The sequence below is a fragment of the Balaenoptera physalus genome, assembly GCF_965194825.1.
Source record: "Balaenoptera physalus genome assembly, chromosome: 12".
Taxonomy (NCBI): domain Eukaryota; kingdom Metazoa; phylum Chordata; class Mammalia; order Artiodactyla; family Balaenopteridae; genus Balaenoptera; species Balaenoptera physalus.
In genome coordinates this window covers 56,734,645-56,758,043 of record NC_138897.1, presented here as the reverse complement: position 1 = coordinate 56,758,043, position 23,399 = coordinate 56,734,645, and the positions used below count along the sequence as shown (strand labels likewise).

General features: G+C 43.3%; 1 protein-coding gene across 1 annotated transcript in view; it reads right to left on the bottom strand.

The window, feature by feature from the left end:
* Positions 1–741: 741 nt before the first annotated feature.
* The window catches only part of ANKRD29 (ankyrin repeat domain 29), a 41,000-nt gene continuing 18,342 nt past the window's right edge, over positions 742–23,399 (bottom strand). Inside the window, exons 7-12 of the mRNA XM_082418734.1 lie at positions 22,542–22,640; positions 18,808–18,906; positions 10,823–10,921; positions 9,121–9,216; positions 6,445–6,543; positions 742–1,201 (exon numbers count right to left, since the gene is read on the bottom strand). Of these exons, the coding sequence (XP_082274860.1) occupies positions 1,118–1,201; positions 6,445–6,543; positions 9,121–9,216; positions 10,823–10,921; positions 18,808–18,906; positions 22,542–22,640 (576 nt within the window). The 3' untranslated portion in view covers positions 742–1,117. The remainder of the gene's footprint in view (positions 1,202–6,444; positions 6,544–9,120; positions 9,217–10,822; positions 10,922–18,807; positions 18,907–22,541; positions 22,641–23,399) is intronic.

Here is a 23,399-nt window from a genome sequence, read left to right as displayed (position 1 = left end):
AAATGCCATCAGTGTTTATTATGGTAGATTATAGAAAGAAGGTTTAATTTTTGTGTGTGCAATTAGGCACTGACTGAGGCATTTAGACACTATTGATTATAAAGTGCATTGAGTATAAATTTTGACCCCCCTCAAAGGAATAATTCAACAAAACCCAGGTTTCTTTCTTGGAATCAATCAGCCCCAAAACACGCATAGATGAACACTTATTAAATACTAGTAACAGTCTTTTATTACTTATACTTCTGCAATAGTAATAGCAACATATTATATCACATTTTATCCAAGGACTCCAAAGTCATTGTATCGAGCAATTGGTGTTGGAAGCTCAAGATTCCACATCATATTAAGTCTACTTAGTTACAGCACAGGAAATAGATTCCCAGCAATAGACCCAAAGTAATGGTTCAAAGAGACAAGCCTACATTTCTTGTGGTTTGTAATTTTCTGAATTTCCAAATTTGCCACTTGTATCCTATCATACCTACAACATTGACTCCAGGTAAAAATGAACAATTTTTCTTTTTCTTATAGTTCAACAGTCCATCTTTGAAAAGCACATGGTGGAATGTCACAAGTGGCTTTTCAGTAATATACCTTTATACATCATTGATTCATAGAGGGGAACATTTTACACTGGAATGACATAAATATATATGTAAAATATGATGGAGCCATATCTTTGAGCACACATACATTTAACACAAAAGCAAAAGTGCACCAATTCACTGAAGGTCAGACTTTCAGTCTTTTTAAAGGAACAAAGCTTTCTGTTTCTATTTTTAAGACAGAGGGTTTAACTCTGTCTTAGAGTTTAACTGAAAGACCCAAGTTGATGTAGTTTAAAACGAGTTTCTGTGGAATCCACGAACGTGCCAGGCCCCCTGGAGTGGGGCTACAGGCCAGTGTGAGAAGCCCACTACATGAGAGGAAGGGGTCCCTGAGCTGCTCTGCTCTTGACTCAGGGCACAAAGCACAGCTCTTCTTGGTCAGGGACCCAGCATGGGCATTCTGGGCGTTTTCATTCTTCTAGGAATTTCCAACACTATTTGAAAAGCAATTTCTTTTTGGACAATATGATTAAGGTTTCTATCTTTCAGTCGAATATGAAACTAAGTTAGCTCTTCCTGTGTCCTTCTTTACTTTGGAGGAGATGCAATATACGTTCATTTTTGGTTAGTTCTGCCGGAAGTTCATTGGCCTGAAAGAAGATAAGATAGGCATGAGTGAATTCCCACAGTTGGTGTGGTTTCAGGGACTCCAAAGAGGGGCCCTTGGCCCACACTTGCTCCTCCACTGATGAAAAACCCCACTGGACTCAGTCTTTTGTATCAAGGCATTAAAGGTTTTCTTTAAATATATTTAAATATAAATATCACCAGTTACTTTCTTATCTCATTGTTAGTTATTTTTCTTTTTAAAATTTTTTGGAGTATAGTTGATTTACAATGTTGTGTTAATTTCAGGGGTACAGCACAGTGACTCAGATACACACACACACACACACACACACACACACACACAAACACATATACATATATTCTTTTTCATGTTCTTTTCCATTATGGTTTATTACAAGATATTGAATATGGTTCCCCATGCTCTACAGTAGGATCTTATTGTTTATTTATTTTATAGTTTATAGTAGTAAACTATATACTTATATCTGCTAATATCTGCTAATCCCAAACTCCTAATTTATCCTTCCCACCCTTTCCCCTTTAGTAACCATAAGTTTGTTTTCTATGTCTGTGAGTCTGTTTCTGTTTTATTAGTAAGTTCATTTGTATCATATTTTAGATTTGACATGTAAGTGATGTCATATGATATTTGTCTTTTAGAGTTATTTTTCTATCTAGCCATATCCCTTACTAGGCTATAATCTCCAGGAGGCCAGGGTCCATATCTTATTAATCACTGTATCCTCATTTCCAGCACAATGCCTAGCTTAGCGAGTATGTTGTCAATAAATAGATTTGATAACTTATTAGTTTATTATATAAGGCAGTCTGTCTGCTAGGGACTTGAGACTCATCTTTTGATGAGAAGGCAGAGTTAGGAAACATCCAGAGCATAAGACACATGGGGAAGAACAGCTTCAGTGGCCTGACACCCCACCTGATCCAGCCTCACTCTATGTCCTTTCTTTCCACAGTGCTGCTGAGACACATTCTGTAAGTGTTTACTTTGTGAGCGAGTCCCTGTCTTAAGAAATAGACATTATAGGGCAATGGTTCCCGAACTTTTTAGTCTCAGGACTTTTGTACACTCTTAAAAATTATTGAGGACCCCAAAGACTTTTTGTTTCTAACTAATTAAAAATGAAAACTGAAAAAAATTTAAGTATATTTATTAATTCATTAAAAATAATAAACCCGGGGCTTCCCTGGTTGTGCAGTGGTTGAGAATCCGCCTGCCAATGCAGGGGACATGGGTTCGAGCCCTGGTCTGGGAAGATCCCACGTGCCGCGGAGCAACTAAGCCCGTGTGCCACGACTACTGAGCCTGCGCGTCTGGAGCCTGTGCTCCACAACAAGAGAGGCCGCGATAGCGAGAGGCCCGCGCACCACGATGAAGAGTGGCCCCCGCTTGCCACAACTAGAGAAAGCCCTCGCACAGAAACGAAGACCCAACACAGCCAAAAATAAATAAATAAATTTAAAAAATAAAATAAAATAAACCCATTACAGGTTAACATAAATAACATACTTATGAAAAAGAACTAAATTTTCAAAAACAAAAAAGTTAGAAGTGTAGCACTGTTAACAGTTTTGCATATTTCTTTACCATGTAGCTTAAAAGAAGACAATTGGATTCTTATATCTGCTTCTGTATCCAATCAATTATCTTAAATCTAAATTGCCATGTGGAATTTGAAACCACATCAATGAATTTTTCTACTCTGTTGCATTAAAATCCATAGGTCTATCTATCTGCAGGTGGATTTTTTACCTATGCATGTTTGTAACATCATGTACCGGCCATTTAGAAAATAGTAGCTCACTGAGTTATGCAGATCTTCCAAATGTTGACACATTTCATTATACAATCCTCAAAGCTCACATCATTCATTAATATTATCACTGTCATCAGAAAAGCTACAGGTATCAGGAAGCTGTCAGGCTCATGTGATGGATACAAGTCCGTTCTTTCAAGTAAAAGTGGAGATCCCCTCAAAAAGTGGCTGGCTCCCTTTGCAATTCAAACAATTGCACAAGTGCTTTCCCTGAGACAACCATGTGCTTCGGCCTACAGCAGAAGTGCTTGGTGCAAACTTCGAATTTTGTTACAGAGTAAAAAGACATACAGCAAGGGTCAAGGTTTCATAAAATTAAAATTGTTTACTGCTTCATCAAAGACATTCTTAGGTAAAACTGGTATTTTTATAAAATAATCTACAACGTGTAAAATAACTTAGAGGTTTGTAAAATCGTTTGCCACTACAGTTTGTGACCCTGCTTTGATGTGTGTTAAGGTGCCAACAGTTTCATCCGCCATTGCCTTTGCACAATTACGGCAAATGTCAGCACAGTGAAAAAGGGCAAATAGTGTTTCTGTATTATTAAGAATATTGTTTCGACCTATTAGAATCCTTGAAAGGATTTTGAGAACACCCCAAGGGTCCACGGACCACACTTTGAGAACAGTTGTTACAGATGAATAAAAGGATGTTCTTGGGAATTCAGGGGAGGCAATGAAAGGGTAGAAAGGCAACCAAATCAGGGAGAGAACTTGGATGTAGTTTCTTTTTTCCCTGCAGTTAAACCTGGAACCCCGGCTGCTCTATCTGAAGCCCTGATCTTAGGTGAAGCTCCTGCAATCCCTACCTTCTAGGCTGGCTCCTGCTCCCTGACCCCCACCTACTGGCTGGGACCTCACTTGCTGGGAATGATGAGTTTGCCACAGTGGCCTGCTGTGCAGCATGTCCTGCAGCTGCACCCCTGCCCACCCAAAGGACCCTTGATGCTGGTGCTGGACTGACTCTAACAAGAGGTGCTATTCGATGCTGCTTTAGACCAGAGACCCCTCTGTGGGGTTAATTCTAGTATTAGCTTAGTTCCTGCAGGAGCAGATGTTGTACAGGCCTAATGCCTGGGGCTGAGAATAATGCCCCTGGAGAACGGACCTGAGCGCCATCCAGTCTCAGAGTACCCTCAGGAAGAACTAACTGTTTTGCATCGGTTACTGGTCCTTGGTGACAGGCTGGCAGGTAGCCAGAGGATCCTCTACAGTCAGGAAGAGGAGTGGATCTAAGAAGCTGCACCTCTGTCTACAAGCTTGTTAAGTTACAGTGTGGTGACCATCTCCATGAATGTCCATATCCATTACCATTAAAATAAGCTTTATACTCTCAAACTGTGTTGTTTCAGTCAATCACATCACTGTTCTGTGTGTCATCCATATAGTTTTAAAAACCTGATCTCACTCCTCCTCTCTCAGGAGGGTCCCCACCAAATTCTCAAGTTGCCCAGGTTACGATGGCTAGCGGCCAGGCTAGCCCCTAAAGGCCATCTTATTCGTTATGGAGCAGGACCATAGGTCCATACTCACGACCCACAGCATCACACCACTCTCTGTCCCCACTGCTCCTGGGAGAAGATGTGTTCTGAGTCCTCAGTTGGGGGTATCAGGAACATGGGATCCCCACACCCACGGGGATAGCTACAGGGTGGGGAGAGGTACTGGGCCATTGGGTACCCTCTCCTCTGGCATCTGCCCCAGAGCAGAAGTCCTGGAGCCCCTAGAGCAGAAGGGTGCTTCTGTACTAGCTGAAAAGTGACTCTCTCCAGGAAGCCTTCAATAGCATTCTTCACTTCCTGCTGACAGCCCTTGTCACTGTGTGTTGCAATTGCTTGTTTAATTATCTTTATTCCCCAGTAAACTCTGAGCCCCATGAAGACAGACACTATGTGAATCTCTTTCACTATTATCTCCCCAGAGACAATGTTCACAGCACAGTGCATGGCATCTAGCAGGCACTCAATAAGTGTTTGTTGGATGAATGAATAAAGGTCAAGGATACCCCCTCAAGAGTCCTGAGTGGCTGCTGGAATCCCAACACCCTTGCTTCTGGAGCTGCCTCTGAAGAGCTTGGCTTCTACGGGCTGCCTGGCGTGCAGGCGGGCAGCTTCCTGGCAGCTACTCCCGGCTCTCCAAGGGCTTCAGCAGGATGAAACTCCAACACAGGCAGCTACACAGACACTCCAAAGACCAGCATTTTGGTCACTGGAAATTCCCCATAACCATTATTGCTGAGATTCCAAGAGACACACAAGGAATTGCATCTTTCAATTTCTATGTAAAGAAACTGCCTTAATTCAGTACTGGGTGGTTTAGCAACGAAGACTGATCTTTTTAGGACATCTGTGTCCAAGGTGCAAAGAGAAGAGAGCAATTGTGATTTCAGCGGGCTTATCACACAGCCAGACCAGCTAATGGAAGACAAACCCGTGTATCTCAGGAAGAAATAAACAGAAGTGTTGTCTTCAAGCAGTTCAATGGTAGGGACAGCGGAAGTAATAATTCCACGTGCTAAGTGGAATGAGAAAAAGCGGCTCTTGGCATGTTGTCTAATTGCACTTCTTAATGGTTTCTTTTAAAAACATCATGAAATGTTATCTGATTTTGGTTTTATTATTAATAAAATCTAACACAGTAATAGATGCTTATAAAAATTCAAACACTATATAAGTATAAAGTAAAAGTTGCTTTTCATACTCTCCCCTGTTAATAAGTCCCCACCATACTTCCTCCTTCAAAAGTCAGTAGTTTCAGTGTGCTTCCTCTAGACCTTTCCTAGGCTACTCTCCCACCCCCAGTCTCTACATGTGACTGCTTATGCAGATGTTGAGTAGGAGGAAATACAATGACAGTCATTTTTTACTGGGCATCCTCCCACCTCCAAGTTTGGCTTAATTGAAAACTAAGAAAAATTTTGAGCTATAAAAAAATATGGGTTGGTTTTGCTCAACTATACTTCAATTAAAAAAAATATGGGTTGGTTTTGGAACTGTGGGGCAAAGTCCTGTTAACAATATAAAAAGCAACATCTTCCCCATGAGGTCACCAAATAGAGCACAGGCAATTCTCAAGGTACCAGTATCCAACTCACGGAGGATGGTGATTAAACTACCGGAACGCTGACATTTTTAGGACACTTCTCTGATGAGAGAATACTTATAACCTTACTCCCCACAACCACTGCCCCCTACCCCCGCCCCACTGTTACCTGAAAATCATTGATAATATAGGGGTTTTAGTATACTCCTCTGGGTCCAAATGTACTGCTCACTCATAACCTATAATGACAACATTTTATGCCCTTACTATGCCCAAGGATGAGGATAGTGACTGGAGCCAGAGATGCTGTCTTGGCTTCAGCAGACGCTGCCTTATCTCTTTGCACAGGCGCCCGATGGAGGGAAAAGATGACTAAGACGGTACCTTGTTTCTCAGGGCTGGGTCTGCCCCTGCTTCCAGGAGCAGCGCGACTGCCTTAGTATTTCCGCTGAGCACGGCCACGTGGAGTGCCGAGGTCCCGTTCTAGGAGAAAAGGACAGTGTGTGTCAGGAGAGAGCTCACAGGCATCAGCACGCGGCTTGGCTTTCCTCACGGACCGGCCTGCCTGATGAGACTGTAATGCTAGAGCCTTGCTCATCCTTATCTTCCCTTTTCCAAGTCACAACGGCACCTAGTACAGTGTCCTCAGGGACACCGTGTACGGTCAGTATAAATATTGCCAATAACCTTTTGCAAGTGAAATGAGGCATCTGCCCAGCGTGTACATGACTTCATGCTCACTTGGTCTGTTGTAGAGGCATCAGAACTTGCTGTGGGACAAACAACAATGCTACGTCAAACCTTTTTTTTCCTTAAGGTCTTTGTGCTTTTGGTGAGCACACTTCTGCAAGGCTGGAGGAACAGCCTGCTCACCTACGGGCCGAGTTGTCAACCCAGCTGTACACGCTCCACACGCGCAGGTGGGCAGGAGAGCGACTGGGAGCTACACGGCTTAAGAGTAAGAGTAGGTGCATTGAGGACCACCCCCGACCCCAGATGTGAGTTGAAGCATTTCTGGGTACTGAGCGGTCTAGTGGATAGGTTGCTGACATTTTATGGAATTTACTGCAAATATTTATTGACATAAGGAAGCAGCTATGTGCAGCGTGTAGCTGGATTCTGGAAGGGGAAAAGAGAATATAACAAACCCAATATAAGAACGATAGGCAGTCACAAGACATCTGTTCTAGAAGGTAAATATGTCTGTGAATAGTACCTAAATGCAAGCTTAGTTTTCAAATTAACTACTTCATATATATACGTAAAACACTTCCTGATCTTGTAGGCACGTTAAATTTCATACCCAGAGAAAAACTCCAGCAAAGTAGCCGTTTTCCCTGTTTGCTTTACCATGTTTGCCATGTGCAGCAATACAGTAATCTGGTAATATTTCACTTATCAAAATCTTAACCGACTTATCAGTGTTGCCAAAGTGCAGTGTGGCTAAGAATAAAAAACCAAGCCAATGGGCTTCCCTGGTGGCGCAGTGGTTGAGAATCTGCCTGCTAATGCAGGGGACACAGGTTCGAGCCCTGGTCTGGGAAGATCCCACATGCCACGGAGCAGCTGGGCCCGTGAGCCACAACTACTGAGCCTGCGCGTCTGGAGCCTGTGCCCCGCAACTGGAGGGGCCGCGATAGTGAAAGGCCCGCGCACCGCGATGAAGAGCGGTCCCTGCACCGTGATGAAGAGTGGCCCCCGCTTGCCGCAACTAGAGAAAGCCCTCGCACGAACCGAAGACCCAACACAGCCAAAAATAAATAAATAAATGAAAAACCAAGCCAAAAAAGAGCCGTCTGCAACACGACTAGATATTACGAAGTCCATTTCTGAAGCTAGTTTCTTTTATTCATAGAGAATTCATTTTCACAGACTTTATTCTTACTTTCCAAACAATTTTTACGAGTACAAAGTACAGCTTTTTTGACTCGCAAGCTCATGGAAGATTAGAATTAGCTCACTGGGGCAAGAGAGAAAGGCACACCAACAGCAGCTCCGTATCAGCTGACAGCAACAACGGAGCCTAAACACATAAAGATCAGACAGAAGGCATCCGAAGGGCAAGTAGACTTCAGATACATCAATAAATCCAAAAAAGTGCTAAACTACTGTCCCAAGTTTAGAACAGGTTTGTGTCCTCTATTTAACAAAACACTAGAGCGTATACCAGGAGTCAGCAAACTGCAGCCCGCAGGACAAATCTAGCTCCCCCCTCCCCCTGCCCCGCCTGTTTTTCTACATCCTGATGAGCTCAGCATTTTAAAAATTTAAAAAAGAAGACTATTTTGTGACACGTAAAAATATAAAATTTTAGAAATACAACATCCATAAATAAATCTGATTGGATGCGGCCACACTTGGTTGTTGCCGTATTTTCTATGACTGCTTGCTTTCTGCAATGGCTGAGTGGAGCGGTTCCAACACAGACTGTATGGCCCACAAAGCCTAAAATATTTGCTACCTGGTCCTTTATTGAAAAAGACTGCCAACCTCTGGTAGATACTCTAGTTGAGAAATATTTTAATCCAAAATGATTACAACTTAAAAAAGGAGTTTTGGGGCTCTGTTTTCTGGAAGACGCAGCTCTCCAGAATGACACATTCTCTGACGTGTCCAGATGTTTGAGGCTTATTTCATTCCACCTAAGGTAACAATGTGGTTCTTTGCCCCAGATTATGAAGAGAAGGAATGTGAGTTCCTATCCCTCATGTTTTCGGGGACACAAATCACGTGTTTCATTTGTGGAGGATTTCACAAATCTTCCAATGATATATCAATATGGGTGATTTCCAATTTAGCAATTTCAGTACAATTGTTTAATTTTTTTTCCCCCTAGAAAACTAGGTACCTACAGACTCCGGTTCACTCTTTTTATTACCTTCCCATTTCTACCAGTGCCCAGGAATCTCTAACATGGACAAGTTGTAGGCATGTTCTCTCAGGAATACAAACTAACCATGCAAATGGTACCCAGATTCTACTGCAGTCCCCAGTGTGGACTTCTTAAATTTCTAACCTCTCTCTTTTACAGGGTGGTAAAATTTTCTCCGTAGGTCTTACCTTCAAAATACCGAGGGTGGGTGAGAATTTCAGCAACTCTTTTATAACATCATTATACCCTTTGTTGGCTGCTTTCAGTAATGCTGTTGTACCATCCTTTACAGAGAGAGAAAAAGAAAAGTTGATTATTAACATATGTGTGTGTTGGATAATAATAAAATGTTGGTTGAGAACTGGGAATGTGTTTGTCAGAAGGAGGCAAAATGTGTAAACTAAAGCACAGGCCTGCAATGTCTCTTAATCTAAAATCATTTTAGAGCATATTAAACAGTTAATTCTACATGAAAGGATACCAGACAAAATATGTGACTTATTACATTATCTTCGAACCCTGCCATCTGGGAATTCACGGTCTTCTACTCCCTTAGAATATTGGGTACAGGAACAAAGGGAATTTCAGGAGGATATTTTTAGAACATAGATGGACTAAAGAGGCATTCTCTGCAGTTCATGACTTAGAAATTAATTGTTGAACTGTTTTTTTTTAAAGTTTTTTTCACTGTGCGGCTTGTGGGATCTTAGTTTCCTGCCAAGGATTGAACCTGCGCCCTCGGCAGTAAAAGTGCGGAGTCCTAACCTCTGGACCGCCAGGGAATTCCCAGTTGAACTGTTTTTAATGATTTAAATAATTGTTGAACTGTATCTACTGTTTTAAAATTTTAAATTGCTTTTCTTTTTGCCTTCCCGTGTATACAGCCTTGCTCTAGTCTGTCCTGGGTACCTGCCTGCCTGTGGTAGTGGTGATGGGGGGAGAGTAGGAAGGGGATAGATTGAAATCTGTTAAAAAAGAATGCAAAGACAAGTTCAAAAATTAATATTAAGCTCTGTCATCCTTTTCTGGCCTGAGAAGAGATTTTTCCAATTCCCCTTTTCTCCTACTTTCACGCATCAATTTCTGTATTTGGAGGATTTTGCTCACAGAGTTCTCCTGTAGTAAAGGAAACACCCCAGGCTGCTCTAAAGGTTTAGCTGGAATCAGGAGGAAGATGAGAATAGAGGGTTTTTCCTTTCTGACTTCAGAGATTGTGGGAAGGAAAAAAGAGAGAGTGGGAGAGAGGACAGAGAAGTGGTCAGGAATGTGTCTTTTGGTTTCCCCCTTTGTGGGCTCAGACTTGGAGAGTGGACGGGGTCACACAGGCAAGGGTAATATTAAGGGTAAAAAGGCCAGATACTGTAAAAAAAAAAAAAAAAAAAATGAAGTGACCCCAACAGAGGCTAAGTGGAGGCCGATGGGGGATGTGGTGTGGGGGTCTGCAGCTCGGGGAGCCGGGGCACCGAGGACCCCAAACCACAGACCCCTCGAGCCAGCTGCACTGTGGCCTGGAGGCCAACAGGAGGCGCAGCGCCAGGCAGACCAGCAGCCGCTGGGGGACACATCCCCAAGGGCAGCCGAGGCTTGAGACTCCTACCTGGTCCTCCCGGGTCATCCAGAGGTCAGCCCAGGGGGAGGAGGATCTCAAGGAATTCAACATTTTCCCCTTAGAGGGACTGAGCAGCAGTTGCTAGCTTTCAACTGATTCAGACCTTTCCCTTGTTTTCCTGCTGAAGAGCAGGAGGAGGTTGGGAGACAACCCCGGTGAGGAAGAGACAGAATAAAGCTGCGTCTCCTCCGCACGTTTCGGCTGAGTTAAACTCGGAGGTGAAGGCTTCAGTGGAAGGCGTCCCCATCCCAGCCCGCGCGCGCGGCGGTCCTCGCACTCACGTGGCGGGCGGCGTCGCGGTCGGCTCCGCGCAGCAGCATGACCCGTACCACCTCGCTGTGGCCCATCTGCGACGCGATCCACAGCGGCGCCGTGCCGTCCTGCGGGGAGAGGACACAGCATCCACGGACCGGCGGGTTACGCCCCGGGGAGGGCTCCCAACGGCCCACGACGAGGGTGATTCTAACCCACGTAAGTACGCTGGCATTTGGCAGTGCCCGGACTACTTGGGTTCAGATCTTGGCTTATAAAAGCCATTGCACGGCAGGACCTTTCACGGCCGAGGGTGCCGCGGGGCTCCGGGGAACACGCGTGGGAAGCGGCTGTGTTGCAGGCATACCAAGCAGAACCAAATTTGACAAACCAGGGGAGAGGCCAGCCTGTCCTGATTTTTGCCCAGACTCTGCCTGTTTGCTTTACGGGTGGGTTCTCACAACACACCCTGCTTCGTGGGGCCCCCTCATTCCTACAGGAGAGGGGGCGATTTCCTCTGAGGCCGGTCTGAGGATCAGAAAGCTAAAGACATTGCTCCCACTCTGCTCTTGTGTCCAGAATCCCCCCAAGCCATGTCATTCTCAGGCACCATAATTTTATGCAGGATGTGATACTGTGTCTTCTGGGGGCTGTTGCACAGTGCCCAGCTACAGCAGATTGATAGTTTTGGTAAAACTTGCTGTGTATTATGTGCCCAGTGACCCTTTTTCTGTGAACACTGGGCCATGAAGCTGAGGTATGTTGCTCCAGAGAAGAAGAGGTGAAACATCCAAGGGACAGAGAAGGAGTTGACAGGAAGGAGGGTGGTTCCTGCTGGACAGAAAGGAAATTAGAAAACTCTTCTAGTGCAGGAGGGAGGCACTAGAGAGCGATGGGGGAGGCAGGGTCATGAGTGTCTATGTTTTCCTCCTGCTCTGGGTTGAATCTGGGTTGGGTAAGCTAGGGTGCTAGAAACACCCAGATAAATTAGAGTGAATTCCAGATACGAAAAAAGGATTTTCTCCTGTACTTGGAATGAAACCCAGGAACACTGCAAGCCCCCTAAGGAGCTCTGCGCTTGGCTGGTGCCTCACAGGTAGAAGAGAAACGGCCGTGGGAGCCGGCTGGACCCATGTTGGACATGCCCCCAATACCCCAGGCCCACATCCCCCGAAGAGTCCCTGCCTGCCTGCCTGCGGGAAATCAGAAGTGCTGGCTGAACAGCGGCCTGGAGTAAGCCGGGGTTGGGGAGATAAGGCCACGGGACGTCAGGGACATAGATGACGGCAGGGCCTGCATATGGTGGACCAGCTGCACCTTCGGGGACCAATGCAGGATGCTCAGGGACCAGGGAGGCTGACAAGCCAGCACAAGGAGCAGACACGAGCATCCCCACCCCAACTCCAATGCCAGGGTGATAGTCTGACCTCTGAGAACTTGGGTCACCTGGAGAGAAGGTCAGGAAGAGGGAGAACCCAGAACTGACTAACCTTAACCTCAAACGCAATTAAGGTAATGGGACCCAAAGAGACTGCCTTAGTCAGATAAGACTGAATTATTCATCAGTGGGACTGCGGGCTGAAGAGCAAGATGATTCAGGTACAGAAGCTAAAGTTTCACTTTCTGCTGGAGGATATCATTTCAGCTCCAGTGTACCACCTGCAGCAGGCACAGGTTCACTGCCCACTGCTGTCCTGGCAATGGGACAGAGGACCAAGACCTTTGGGTGGGGTGATGGCAAATCAGGAGCCTAGAAGGATCTGGGGGAAATCCAGCTGGCTACAGCCCAAGGGCTGTGGGCAGGGCCCCGGGAGACCGGACAGAGAGTCTGGGCTCCACAGAGGATTTTCCTGGGCTCAGGTGCGGATGCACTTTCCCCTCCTGCCCGCTCTGGGTTCATCTGTTCTTTGTCATCGCCGCCAGAGGGCAGGCGAGGAAAGGCAGCCAGCAGGCTGTTCCCCGTGCTTTCCAAGGGTTTGGTTGTTTTTAGTTAAATTCTATTAATTGACACTAACATGTGGGAAAGTGCTGAGAGGTGCTATATTAGCAACAACTATTAATATCATAACAGTAATGTTTCGATATTTTATCAAATGTTATCACCTTAATTGCAATAGTCACAGTAGGTGGAAAAAGAAGTCACCACTTCCTGGTTGTGAGAACTTAGGGAAATCCCTCTGCCTCATTGTCCCTTTCTGCGAAAACATTAGCCTCACAGAGATATTTGTGAAGGAGAAAACATACAGAAATGTGCTAAGCACGAGGAGTGGCCAACAGATGCTTAGAAAATGGATCTGAATATTATTTATCATGAAAAACAGTAAGTAATTTAATTTGTACTTTTGTCTACAAAGCATTCCATGTGCTATATTTAATTTGATTCTCCCAGTTACCCTGTGAGATAACTGATAGATCAGGTAGGAATGATTGGGAAAATGAGATTTGGGGGAAACCTGTGTATTTCCTTGCTGGTGCTTACTTCTCCAAAGCTGATTTTTGAACCCAGGAAGTTGAATGTGAATTAGAGAACTCTTGTCAGATCCAATTACTTATCAGTTGATTATCTAGTTTGTGAAGAGGAGAGGTTTTCCTCTTCCGTACACCTCAATTTCTGCTTTGTCATATATTTTCCTTCTATTACAATAGTCAGAATCTTCATTGTGAAGATGGCTTCATAATAAAAATGAGGGCAATTAAGTCGATTTAGCTTCTTTTTTGTAGAGCTTTGGAGAGAATCGGAGTAAGAAAAACATCTGAAAATATTTATGTAAGTTTTAAAATACTTCTTGACAAAAACATACACTTTTAAAGTATATTAAGTCAAAGAAATTGTCATGAAGTAGAAGTTACAATCTCAGCCACACTTTTTTTTTTTTAAGAAATAGAACATTTAGCTTGAAGAAGATGGGATTCACCGGGGTTATGACAGCTGTTGTTTACTATTTGTGTGCATGACAAGTGGAAAAAAATTTAGACTGATTTTGCATACCAAGTGGTACACTGGCTCAATGTAAGAAAGGAATGATAAGGAGGGCTGGTTAAAGACTAAATGAGCTGATGAGGTAGTAATGAGTTCCCCACGCCTGGAGAGGTTTGACAGTGGCTGATTACCAATCAGCTTCTAGCACCTGATGGATGGTTAAATAGGGGACTTTTGCAGTTCCTTCCATCTCTGTTATTCCCTCATTCCATTTGAGATAATATTTTCAAGTCTCCTCTAATATATATATTTTTAAATTATTATTTTATTTATTTATTTTTTTGGCTACGTTGGGTCTTCGTTTCTGTGCGAGGGCTTTCTCTAGTTGCGGCGAGCGGGGGCCACTCTTCATTGCGGTGTGCGGGCCTCTCACTATCGTGGCCTCCCTTGTTGCAGAGCACAGGCTCCAGACGCGCAGGCTCAGCAATTGTGGCTCACAGGCCTAGTTGCTCCGCGGCATGTGGGATCTTCCCAGACCAGGGCTCAAACCCGTGTCCCCTGCATTAGCAGGCAGATTCTCAACCACTGCGCCACCAGGGAAGCCCTCCTCTAATATATTTTTATAGAGAGGTCACAGCATTAGATGGAGTATATGATGTGACTTGTATTAGAGACTAAATTTTATTTGGTCTTATTTAGGCTCCTAAAGATGATTTAGAGAAAAGAATATAAACCATAAAGCCATTCTCTCCCATGGCAATAAGTATATTAAGTGGCACTAGCTCTTTGCTTCTACTGCCTTCCAGTACCTATACTTAGGCTACTTCACCTGCAGGCTCGAGCCAGACAGCAAGTGCTGTGGACCAATTCTATTCTAAGTTGGGGGTTCAAGAGATTATAAGGAACCTCATCAGTAACACAGGGGGTTCAATAATGGAGACACCTTTGCTACCGGCCCTGGAGCCCCTTTCTCAGTACTGGGTCCCTCTACTCTGTGTCCTTGGTCCAGCAAATGAATCTGTAAAAGATGTCACTAGATGCCTGAGTTGCCCACACCCTGAACCATTCTCCCAGGCACAAGTGATGAGACTGAGGATAGGCAGGCCAGCCAGGCCACTGTGGCCTGGAGGGCAGGGATGAGCTGTGACAGTGACATGGCTACGCCAAGAGCCTGGGGGTCTGACCTGTAAACTTGGGGACCGCATACAAGATACAAAGGCAGAGGAAGCTGATCAAAATGGAAAGGAGTAGGGAGAGAGAAAGAGAGGAAAGAAGGGACTTTGAGATGACAGAGACAACTTGGCTTACGAGGGAAAGAGAGCAGCCTTGATTTCTGACGAGTTTTCTATTCCAGGAAGGCCTGGATGAAATAGAAATGATAATACCATACCTAACATTTACTAGGTACTCGGTTTATACTGGCCACTGCATGAAGAGTTTTGCAGGGATTATTTATTTTTTTTAATTCTCACAGTATTCCTATAGCAAAGGTACCATTGTTATCGTGGTTTTACAGTTGAAAAAAAATGAGATTCAGGGAGAGAAAGCGATTTGTTCAAGGTCATACAGTTCATAAGCAAAACTGGGCCTGTGTTTCTTTTTCTTATCCATATATCTGTAACTACCAAGTTGCTCACTTCCCCCATCCGCAGTCGCAGCCCCGAGACCTGGCTCTGGCTTCCTAGCTGGCTCTTAGAATCCTCCTGTCCTGCTCAGGAGCCCGCGCTGTATCGGAGCCTTTTTCCAGTTCCCAGTCGCTGATCACCATGCCCTGCGGCCTTCCAGGACTTATGGGCACTCTGCCCAGGCCACAGGGTGCCCTCTGGCGGTCAACACGGCTTTTCTGAGAGTAGAGGGCATGCAAGCAGCAGGGCCTCTCTACTGTGGTCTGCTCCCTTCTCGGAACCCTCAGGACACTGCACCCATCTGCTGACTCTATGTTGCCCGTTGCCCACCACTGGGTTGCCCTCCAAGCTTACAACCTGGGAGAAAGGATACTGTCTGGGTCCCAGCATCTCTGCATACGAGTCCAAACCAAGGCTTCTGATAGAGAAGGTATTTTATGAGATGGCGTTTCGGTCAGGCTTCAAAGAAATGCTGATCAGCATATTAAGAGGACTAGACAGAGATGAGTGATGACAGGCCAACCTCAGCCCCAGGTAAACAGAGTCCGACCTTCGCCACTCCATAAAAGCATCATGTTAATGGGCTGCGTGAGTTGAGCTGGGAAAAGTATATGTCAAAGCATTTTGTTGGTAGGAAAACAGACTAATTAGCCATCTCAGCTAGTGATTAAAAAGGTTTGAGTCATATCAACTCTAATTGGTGAGGACATATAGAAAGAACTGAAAATGAAGTTTTAAATGACTGTGGATTCCAATGATGTCTGTGACTCTTGACCTCTTTATTCAGGACAGCTTAGAAGGGAAATTTTTCACGTTTCAAAACAGTAATTTAGTCTTTCCAGGGATAAAAAATTAAAAAGAAAGAAGGAAAAAAAAAAAAGAAATTAGTCATTCCAAAATCTGCCTATGGCTTGCTTTATGCATATGATTCCTTCTAGAAGAGTACTAAGAAGGTTTTCAGTTAGTTCTTTAGTGATAGAATTACAAGGAAAAGTCATTCCTACTACCGTTCAGGTTCCCTGAAGCTCAGATCAAATGTTAGCTGAATAATTTCAATGCAGCTTCATTCACATCCTGGCACAGTGTACCATAAAATGTCAGGACTCCTTGGAATGGCGAAGCAAAAATTAGAAATCAGATTTATCTAAAAATATTAAGAAATTAAACCAGGCAAATATCCTTGTCCTTATTTTGTAAATTCAAGAATTTTCTGACAATGATTCAGTGTGTCAGCTGAGATTTCAGAATAAAACACTGGCTTCCAAATGTCCTACCTATATAACCGTCTACCACGTACAGGCCATTTTAATGGAAACTTTTAATTATACTTTTTTTTTTAACCTCTTCATAACTTGTGACAAAGTTAGCAGGGGTTGATATCACTTTTGCTGTATTTCTGACACTTCTTGTTTTCTTGGAATGGAATTAAACTTGCAAAGTTTACTCTTTTACAGAAGACAGAACTTGGACTAGTCTGACCTGGATAGATCACCTTTAACTATAACCTTGTGATAGTAAAAAGATTATGGTGTGAGGGTACAAAGGGGTTACTGCACTCTATGAAAAGGAAAAATTTCATCGCTTTTCCCCCCTAAAGCAATTCTTATTTTATAAAACACCTCTCCCTAAATAACAATCTTTTCAGATCTGGACACTCACAATTCCAAACAGTTGCATTAGATGCAGTTGTTGGAAAGGCACGTCACTTGCTCCTTGACCCAAGGGTGGGCTCCTCCCGTTCCCAGGCTGGGTTGCCCACTTTGCCCAGGTTATCCTCACTCCTGAGGGATGAAATACAGCTGCGGTGTGTTGCGGCTACCACGGCACTGCTGGCTTACTCTTTAACTTCTTGGCTGTAATGCCATCACACGCCTCAATTTAGGGTTAAATGGACATAATTCAGGCAACATTTGAAATATGATCTCTCATGTCAACTTGGTGTTTTACAAACAGCACCTTAGGCGTACAAATAATGCATCTTTACAACCAGAGTTTTTGAAGTGCCAGATGTACAGAGAGACTTGACCATCTTGATAATCTCTCATTTCTAAATTCACAGTGGTACCCTCAATAATGGCCTCCAAATCAAACTTAAGCAATCTAAAATAAATTCCTTTCATTAATTTTCAAAAATGAAACTTCTGATTCAGAATCAATCAATGATTTCAAAATAAGGACCAACAAGAAAATACTAAATTCCAATTCCCAAATGTCAACACTGGCAGGTATGGAAGTGCTATTTTTTTCTAAAAGCATCCTTTCCCAGGAGTATTACTGGGGCCATCCAAACCTAAGAACATCTTTAAAATTCTCAAATTATGATCTTATATTCATAGCAGTGTCTGTCACATGACACGTGCTCAAGAAATACAGATTGAACATTGAATAAAACAATTATCAAAATTTGGGAACTTGAAGATATTATCAGGATCATTTTGTCCAGCCTTCTAATTTTCAGATAACATAACAGAGGTCCAGAGAGGTTCATTTACTTGTTCAAAACCCCACAGCTAGTTAGTGGTAGAGTTGGATCTAAAACTCAGGATTCCTGACCTCCAATCCACTTTGCCCAAAGGCTTTCTTTTCTCAGGTTCCTTATGCACTTGGATTTCTAAAGTCTGAAGAAGCCTGTGGCCAAGAACTCAGGCCGACCTTAAGGTTCCTATAGCTATTCACTAACGAGCATACAGGTCTTCCCATATCAGGCCACATGACAGTGGGAATCTCCCTGCATGTCATTTATTGGTAAGTTAGCAGCTTGACTTTTCCCTAGAAAACTACCTTTAAAGTAATGTTACCTTAATATGAAATGTTTCGTTAAAAACAAATGGATTAGTGCAGAAATAGTTATGAGAGGCTAATTATAATGCCTTACATTTGGATGGTTCTTTACCATTCATAAATGTGGCCTGTATTACCTTGTAGTCCTGTTCCTTTTAGTATCAGTTAATTGATTTGCCAGATAACATCTTCTTTTGGTAAATGAAGTCTCAATGGTGTTGTAATCGTGAGAGATGAAGATGCAGAACCCAGTAATGATTCCAAGAATATGGACTCCTCTTTGGCTCAGCACAAGAAGTGGTGGGTAAGAGATAAGGCAGCAAATCAGCGGAGGGACTGAGCAAGGGCAAAGCTACCTGACCCGCCTCTATTTACCTATGTCCCAGGCTAGCCTACTCTCCTGACCCCAGTACAGCCATCATTTATTTGAACAGGAGGTGGCAGAGTATGTACTTGACCTCCGACGCCAAACATCCTGAATAGTGGTGTCAGCCTGATTTCATAGGCTTTCGGGTGAGCCCAAAGCAAAGAAGGGGGAAAACCCTAATCAAAGATGAACTTTTACCCAGAGGCGAAAGGGTTTAAAGACGCCCAGGGCTGACTGGTTATCTTAGGCAGGTGCTGCCGCAGGCCCGCAGGCCCGCAGGCCCGCCCCGCCTACCGCCCGATGCGTACGCGCAAACATTACCTGCCTGGGCTGGTTGACTTTTGCTCCTGAGGACAACAGTAATCGAATCACATCCAAATAACCACCTTGGGCAGCTAGGAAGAGTGCGGTGGCTCCATCCTGACAGATAGCAAATTGAAAGTGTTAACAAGTCATCTTTCACATTTATTATAGAAGAAATTAGATTTTTATTTCCTCCCCTCCCCCCCTTTTAACATGTGTGGCGTTTTCTTCATTGAAGAACAGTTCTAAAACATCACACTAAGTCAGGCTGAAAGGTAAGGTTTAAAATAGACAGTTGTATAAGGATGAGTTATGACATATGTAATTGACTGTTCACTCTGTAAAGTCTTGGTCATACAGCTTATGATACATCTAGTTGGAGAACTCAGGTTTTCCAAATAATCATCATTTTCCTCTGTCTGCATAGGTTTCTCATTAGCTGCCTTCTGCTTTTGCTGCATGATCTCAGAGCCCACCCTCCTGTACTTAGACTTAAAAAACATACACATTTAACACAATTTTCCATTGCAGTCCTTTTGTCACTAAGCGCTAAGTGTTCATTAAAAAACAAAAAACAATATAAAATCTGTTAATAAAAAACAAAAAAGAAATCCCTCAAATCTATTTTGTGTGCTTTAATGAATTGGGAATGAAAAGTATCCTTTTAATTAGATATTCCCTACTCCTTTCTCTTTCGTGCTCCCTTATCCATGTTCTCCCAACATGCAGTTCCTCTAAGCTTTAAAACACAAGATGCTTCCAAAATTCCCACCCTGGTAAGAACGTCCATGAATTCTCTCCGTGCCAGCCCAGCAGGTGCCAACAATACCTATACAGACGACTAAGCAGTCGTGCATAAAAAGCCCAAAGCAAGTGCTTGTTTCCAATTTTCTTTAGTTTTCTTTTTAACGGGGCCTGTACATCTTCTGGGCGTTTCTTTTTTCTTGAAGACGTATCATTGGTTAATTTCAGCAAGTACATGGGTCAGTCGAGAGCGCGCCTCCTGTCCAGGTGCTTACTTCACACAGCATTCACAGGACAGAGTGAGCCTCATTACTTTCAGACCTAAGTGGAAAACTAGTTAACCCAGCTAATTACCACCCCTCATGTCAGGAACACTAACCACAGGATCAAAGCACCTACCCTACAAGTCCAACCAGGCAGAGGGTGCTGAATTTCCAGTGGGTGTCAGCTGAGCCGCCAGACTGCCCTCAATGCAATCATTAAAAAAGTAATCAGCCCGTACAGATTCTTTCTTTGTTTTTGGCCGAGCCACTCGGCATGTGGGGTCCTAGTTCCCTGACCAGGGATCAAACCCTCACCCGTGCAGTGGAAGCTCGGAGTCTTAACCACTGGACCGCCAGGGAAGTCTCAGCCTGTACAGATTTTTAAGCAAATGTTTGATATGGGGATACAATTTTCAGCTGTTCCTTACTGTGTTGCCACAGAAAGTCTTCCCTGCCCTTAGCAGCTGATAACTCTTAGGAATTTTCCAAATCGGATCTCCATGCGTTGGATTTTTTTTTTACTGTGCATTACACATTTCTGTTCCTAGAAGTTTTCAAGAATCATTGACACTCCCTGCCCCCTGCCCTGTATTTCAACTGTTTTTAATGGAAACATTTATATTTGGACTGTTTAGGTAAGGGTAAAAGTCTTAATACAAAATGGAAGTTCTGGTGCATGAAATTTCTAGGTTACCTTATAACAGAGAGGAATTTACCATGGGAATGGGATCTCCCCAAACTCTACATTTCTAAAATTGCTTCAAGGAGCCTTATGGAAGAATGTTATCTAACAGTACAAAATCTATACCCACAGTCAATTTGGACTGCTGACTATTAATGGTAATGTTACGAAAATCATAACCCATTTTCCTTTTCCAAAGACAGGGGCTCTTCCTATTCAACCTGCACATACATATACTCATACACACTCTCAGATACAACTTCACTATATACAGTTGAAGAAATACAGAGCTGCAGACCCCTGTTTCTCAGATGTGGCCACATGTCAGAACCACCTGTTGCCCAAGCTGCCATCAGAGACTCCAGCTTAGTTGGTCAGGAGTGGGCCCAGGAAGTGGAATTTTTTTTAATGCTCCCTGGTTCTAATGGACAGCCAGAGTTGAGAATCACTCCTTCAGACCACAGTCAAGTAGTTTAGTCATTGAACCAGGAATGCTACAGGTTCAAAGAGTGGTAACAGATTTTGAAGTGCAAAGCCTAAGGCTAGTTTCTATGGATTTCAAAGAGGCTGGTGATTTGTCAGAGGTATCTGTGTAAACTCTGGAAAGGGTGTTCAAATGGAAAAGTTCACACCTACACATCTCATTACACGTCTATGAAAGTATAGCACCCCTGGGCATAGGGCTCATGTCTAGTGGTACAATAGCCTAAAATATGGTTCCTAGACAACTGGAAGCAGGAATTCTTCCACTTCTCACCATGAGACTGTCAAGTCACTTCATCTCCCCATATTTTAGTTTTTCCTCCAAAACCAGAATAACATTTGCCATAAATTCTACAGAATTAGAGTGACCATTAAAAATGTTTGGGTAATATGCTAATTGCCAGTTAGCTGCAAACAGACCCACACTGGCAGTGGATGCCTTTCAGGGTCAATGGCGTGCATGTATTTCAGAGGTCTTCATTCACCCATCCTCACTTCTCTTCCAAATAACTTGATTTCTCCTTTTTTGTGTTCTTCCTCCCAAATAACTCTACAACAGGAGGACTTGTTTTGGTTTTCAGCTAGTCCATACACTGGGCTTGTCATGTTACAAATAAGTATGTATCCCATTATTTTTGACGCTCTTAATTACATAGGTACATGAAATATATCATATGTGCAAGAGATTTAAAAGGGCAGAGCAAAGATGGGTAAATAAGATTATGGGTTTCTACATAGAAAAAGCTCACATGGTTAACTCTATCTTTTTCCTTTGATGTCTCAGATGTCACTTTTTTTTTTTTTTTTTTTTTAACCCATATTCAAACTGTTCTTTATTCTGCCTAACAGGCATTGATACAATTGTAAGCTGAAGGTCACCAAGGAATATTTTATTGGTTCTTCTGTTCCTTTCAGATCCATGAGATGATCAGACAAGAAATTCTGGAGCAAGTCCTCAACAGGGTTGTTACAAGAGGACCTTCCCCCATCACTCATTTCATAGGTATTGAACTTTGGAAGGGTGGATAAAGTTGTCAGGAACATTTTTATTTAAATGTCATAATGCTTTTGGTCCTGGAAAAAAAATTTAATGATATAGTAGATTGACATCTTTAATGACATCTTTGATTATGATGCCGGTAAAACATAAATGCGTTTATATTGTCTATGGTTGTCGAGAAGGAAAGGAGCATATAACTAATGAGTGAAACTTCTATCTTGCATCAACTTTCTCTCTTTCTTGTTTTAATACTTCTCAGGTGAGTGCTGTCCTTCTACTATCACTCATTGACCTCCCGTTCTCTTAACCCTTGACATTCTGACTTCAGTACTGGTCTCTTTGGTGACCTCTGAATGTTTTGCTCTTTTAATACATATATCCTAATGCCTAAATCCACTGGTCTTATCTTAATCACCAACTTTCTTAATTTCTCTATCATTCTACACTGTTTACAACTCCCCTGAAGTTCTCTGATAACTGTAATAATTTGTATCAGATGCCACTTCTGGCATAGACTGCAATGCTATGTGTGATGAGGGAATGAGCAAGTGTCCCCCGAGAGCCCCCTTGAAACACTCACATAAAGTTGGTCGTGGATGTTGGCTCCATGCTTCAGCAAGGTCTCCACCACCTTCATGTGCCCATACTGACTGGCGGCCAGCAGGGCAGTGCCCCCGTCCTGCGGTCATAAGAAGTATAAACGCGTTAAAAACAGTGAGAGCACAAATTTTACGAGCAGATGCTCTTCACATGGTGAGAACTTTGGAAAAGAATTTCCCATACCTAATAACAAACTCACTTTTCCTCTTTTATCTCTTTTACTTTTTCTTTATAATTATGACAGAGTTCATCTTAAAGACATCATTATGTTGTATACTGGGGTGACTTGCTTGAGATATATTATAGCTATTTGCTAAGTTATTACAATTAATTTAGAAATTTCTCATGTCAAACGCAGAATCATCTCTTTGCCTCTCAATAAAGGAAACAGAACAGAAAGTCTGTACCAATCAATTGTGTGTTGGAATCACCACAATCATTTCCTGTGGTTTCACACCAGAGACCCAACTGACAAACACTGGCTTCTCCCTGTGGGTCCACCCAGTTGTAGGTCTCTGAGATTAAGGTGTTTTTAGTGAGTAGCCCTCTTGGGCCCCTGCCTTCACGGGACGAGATCTGCATGCACTGAAAGCGGGGATAACTGCAGCCTAATCCATGTGCTTCTCACTCTCCTACTTTGCATTTTCCTTTGAACATGTGCCAATTTGTCCAGACCTCTTTTAAGATGTGGGTGCTAGGACTCAACAGAGCACTGCAAAGTAGATGCGGCCTGATGGGACATTCCTTGGTTCCATCTCCTCTACTTTTATCTCTGCGCCTAAATTAGAATTAGCTTTTACGCCAACCATACCAAAAACTGACTCATTGAGTTTGCGGT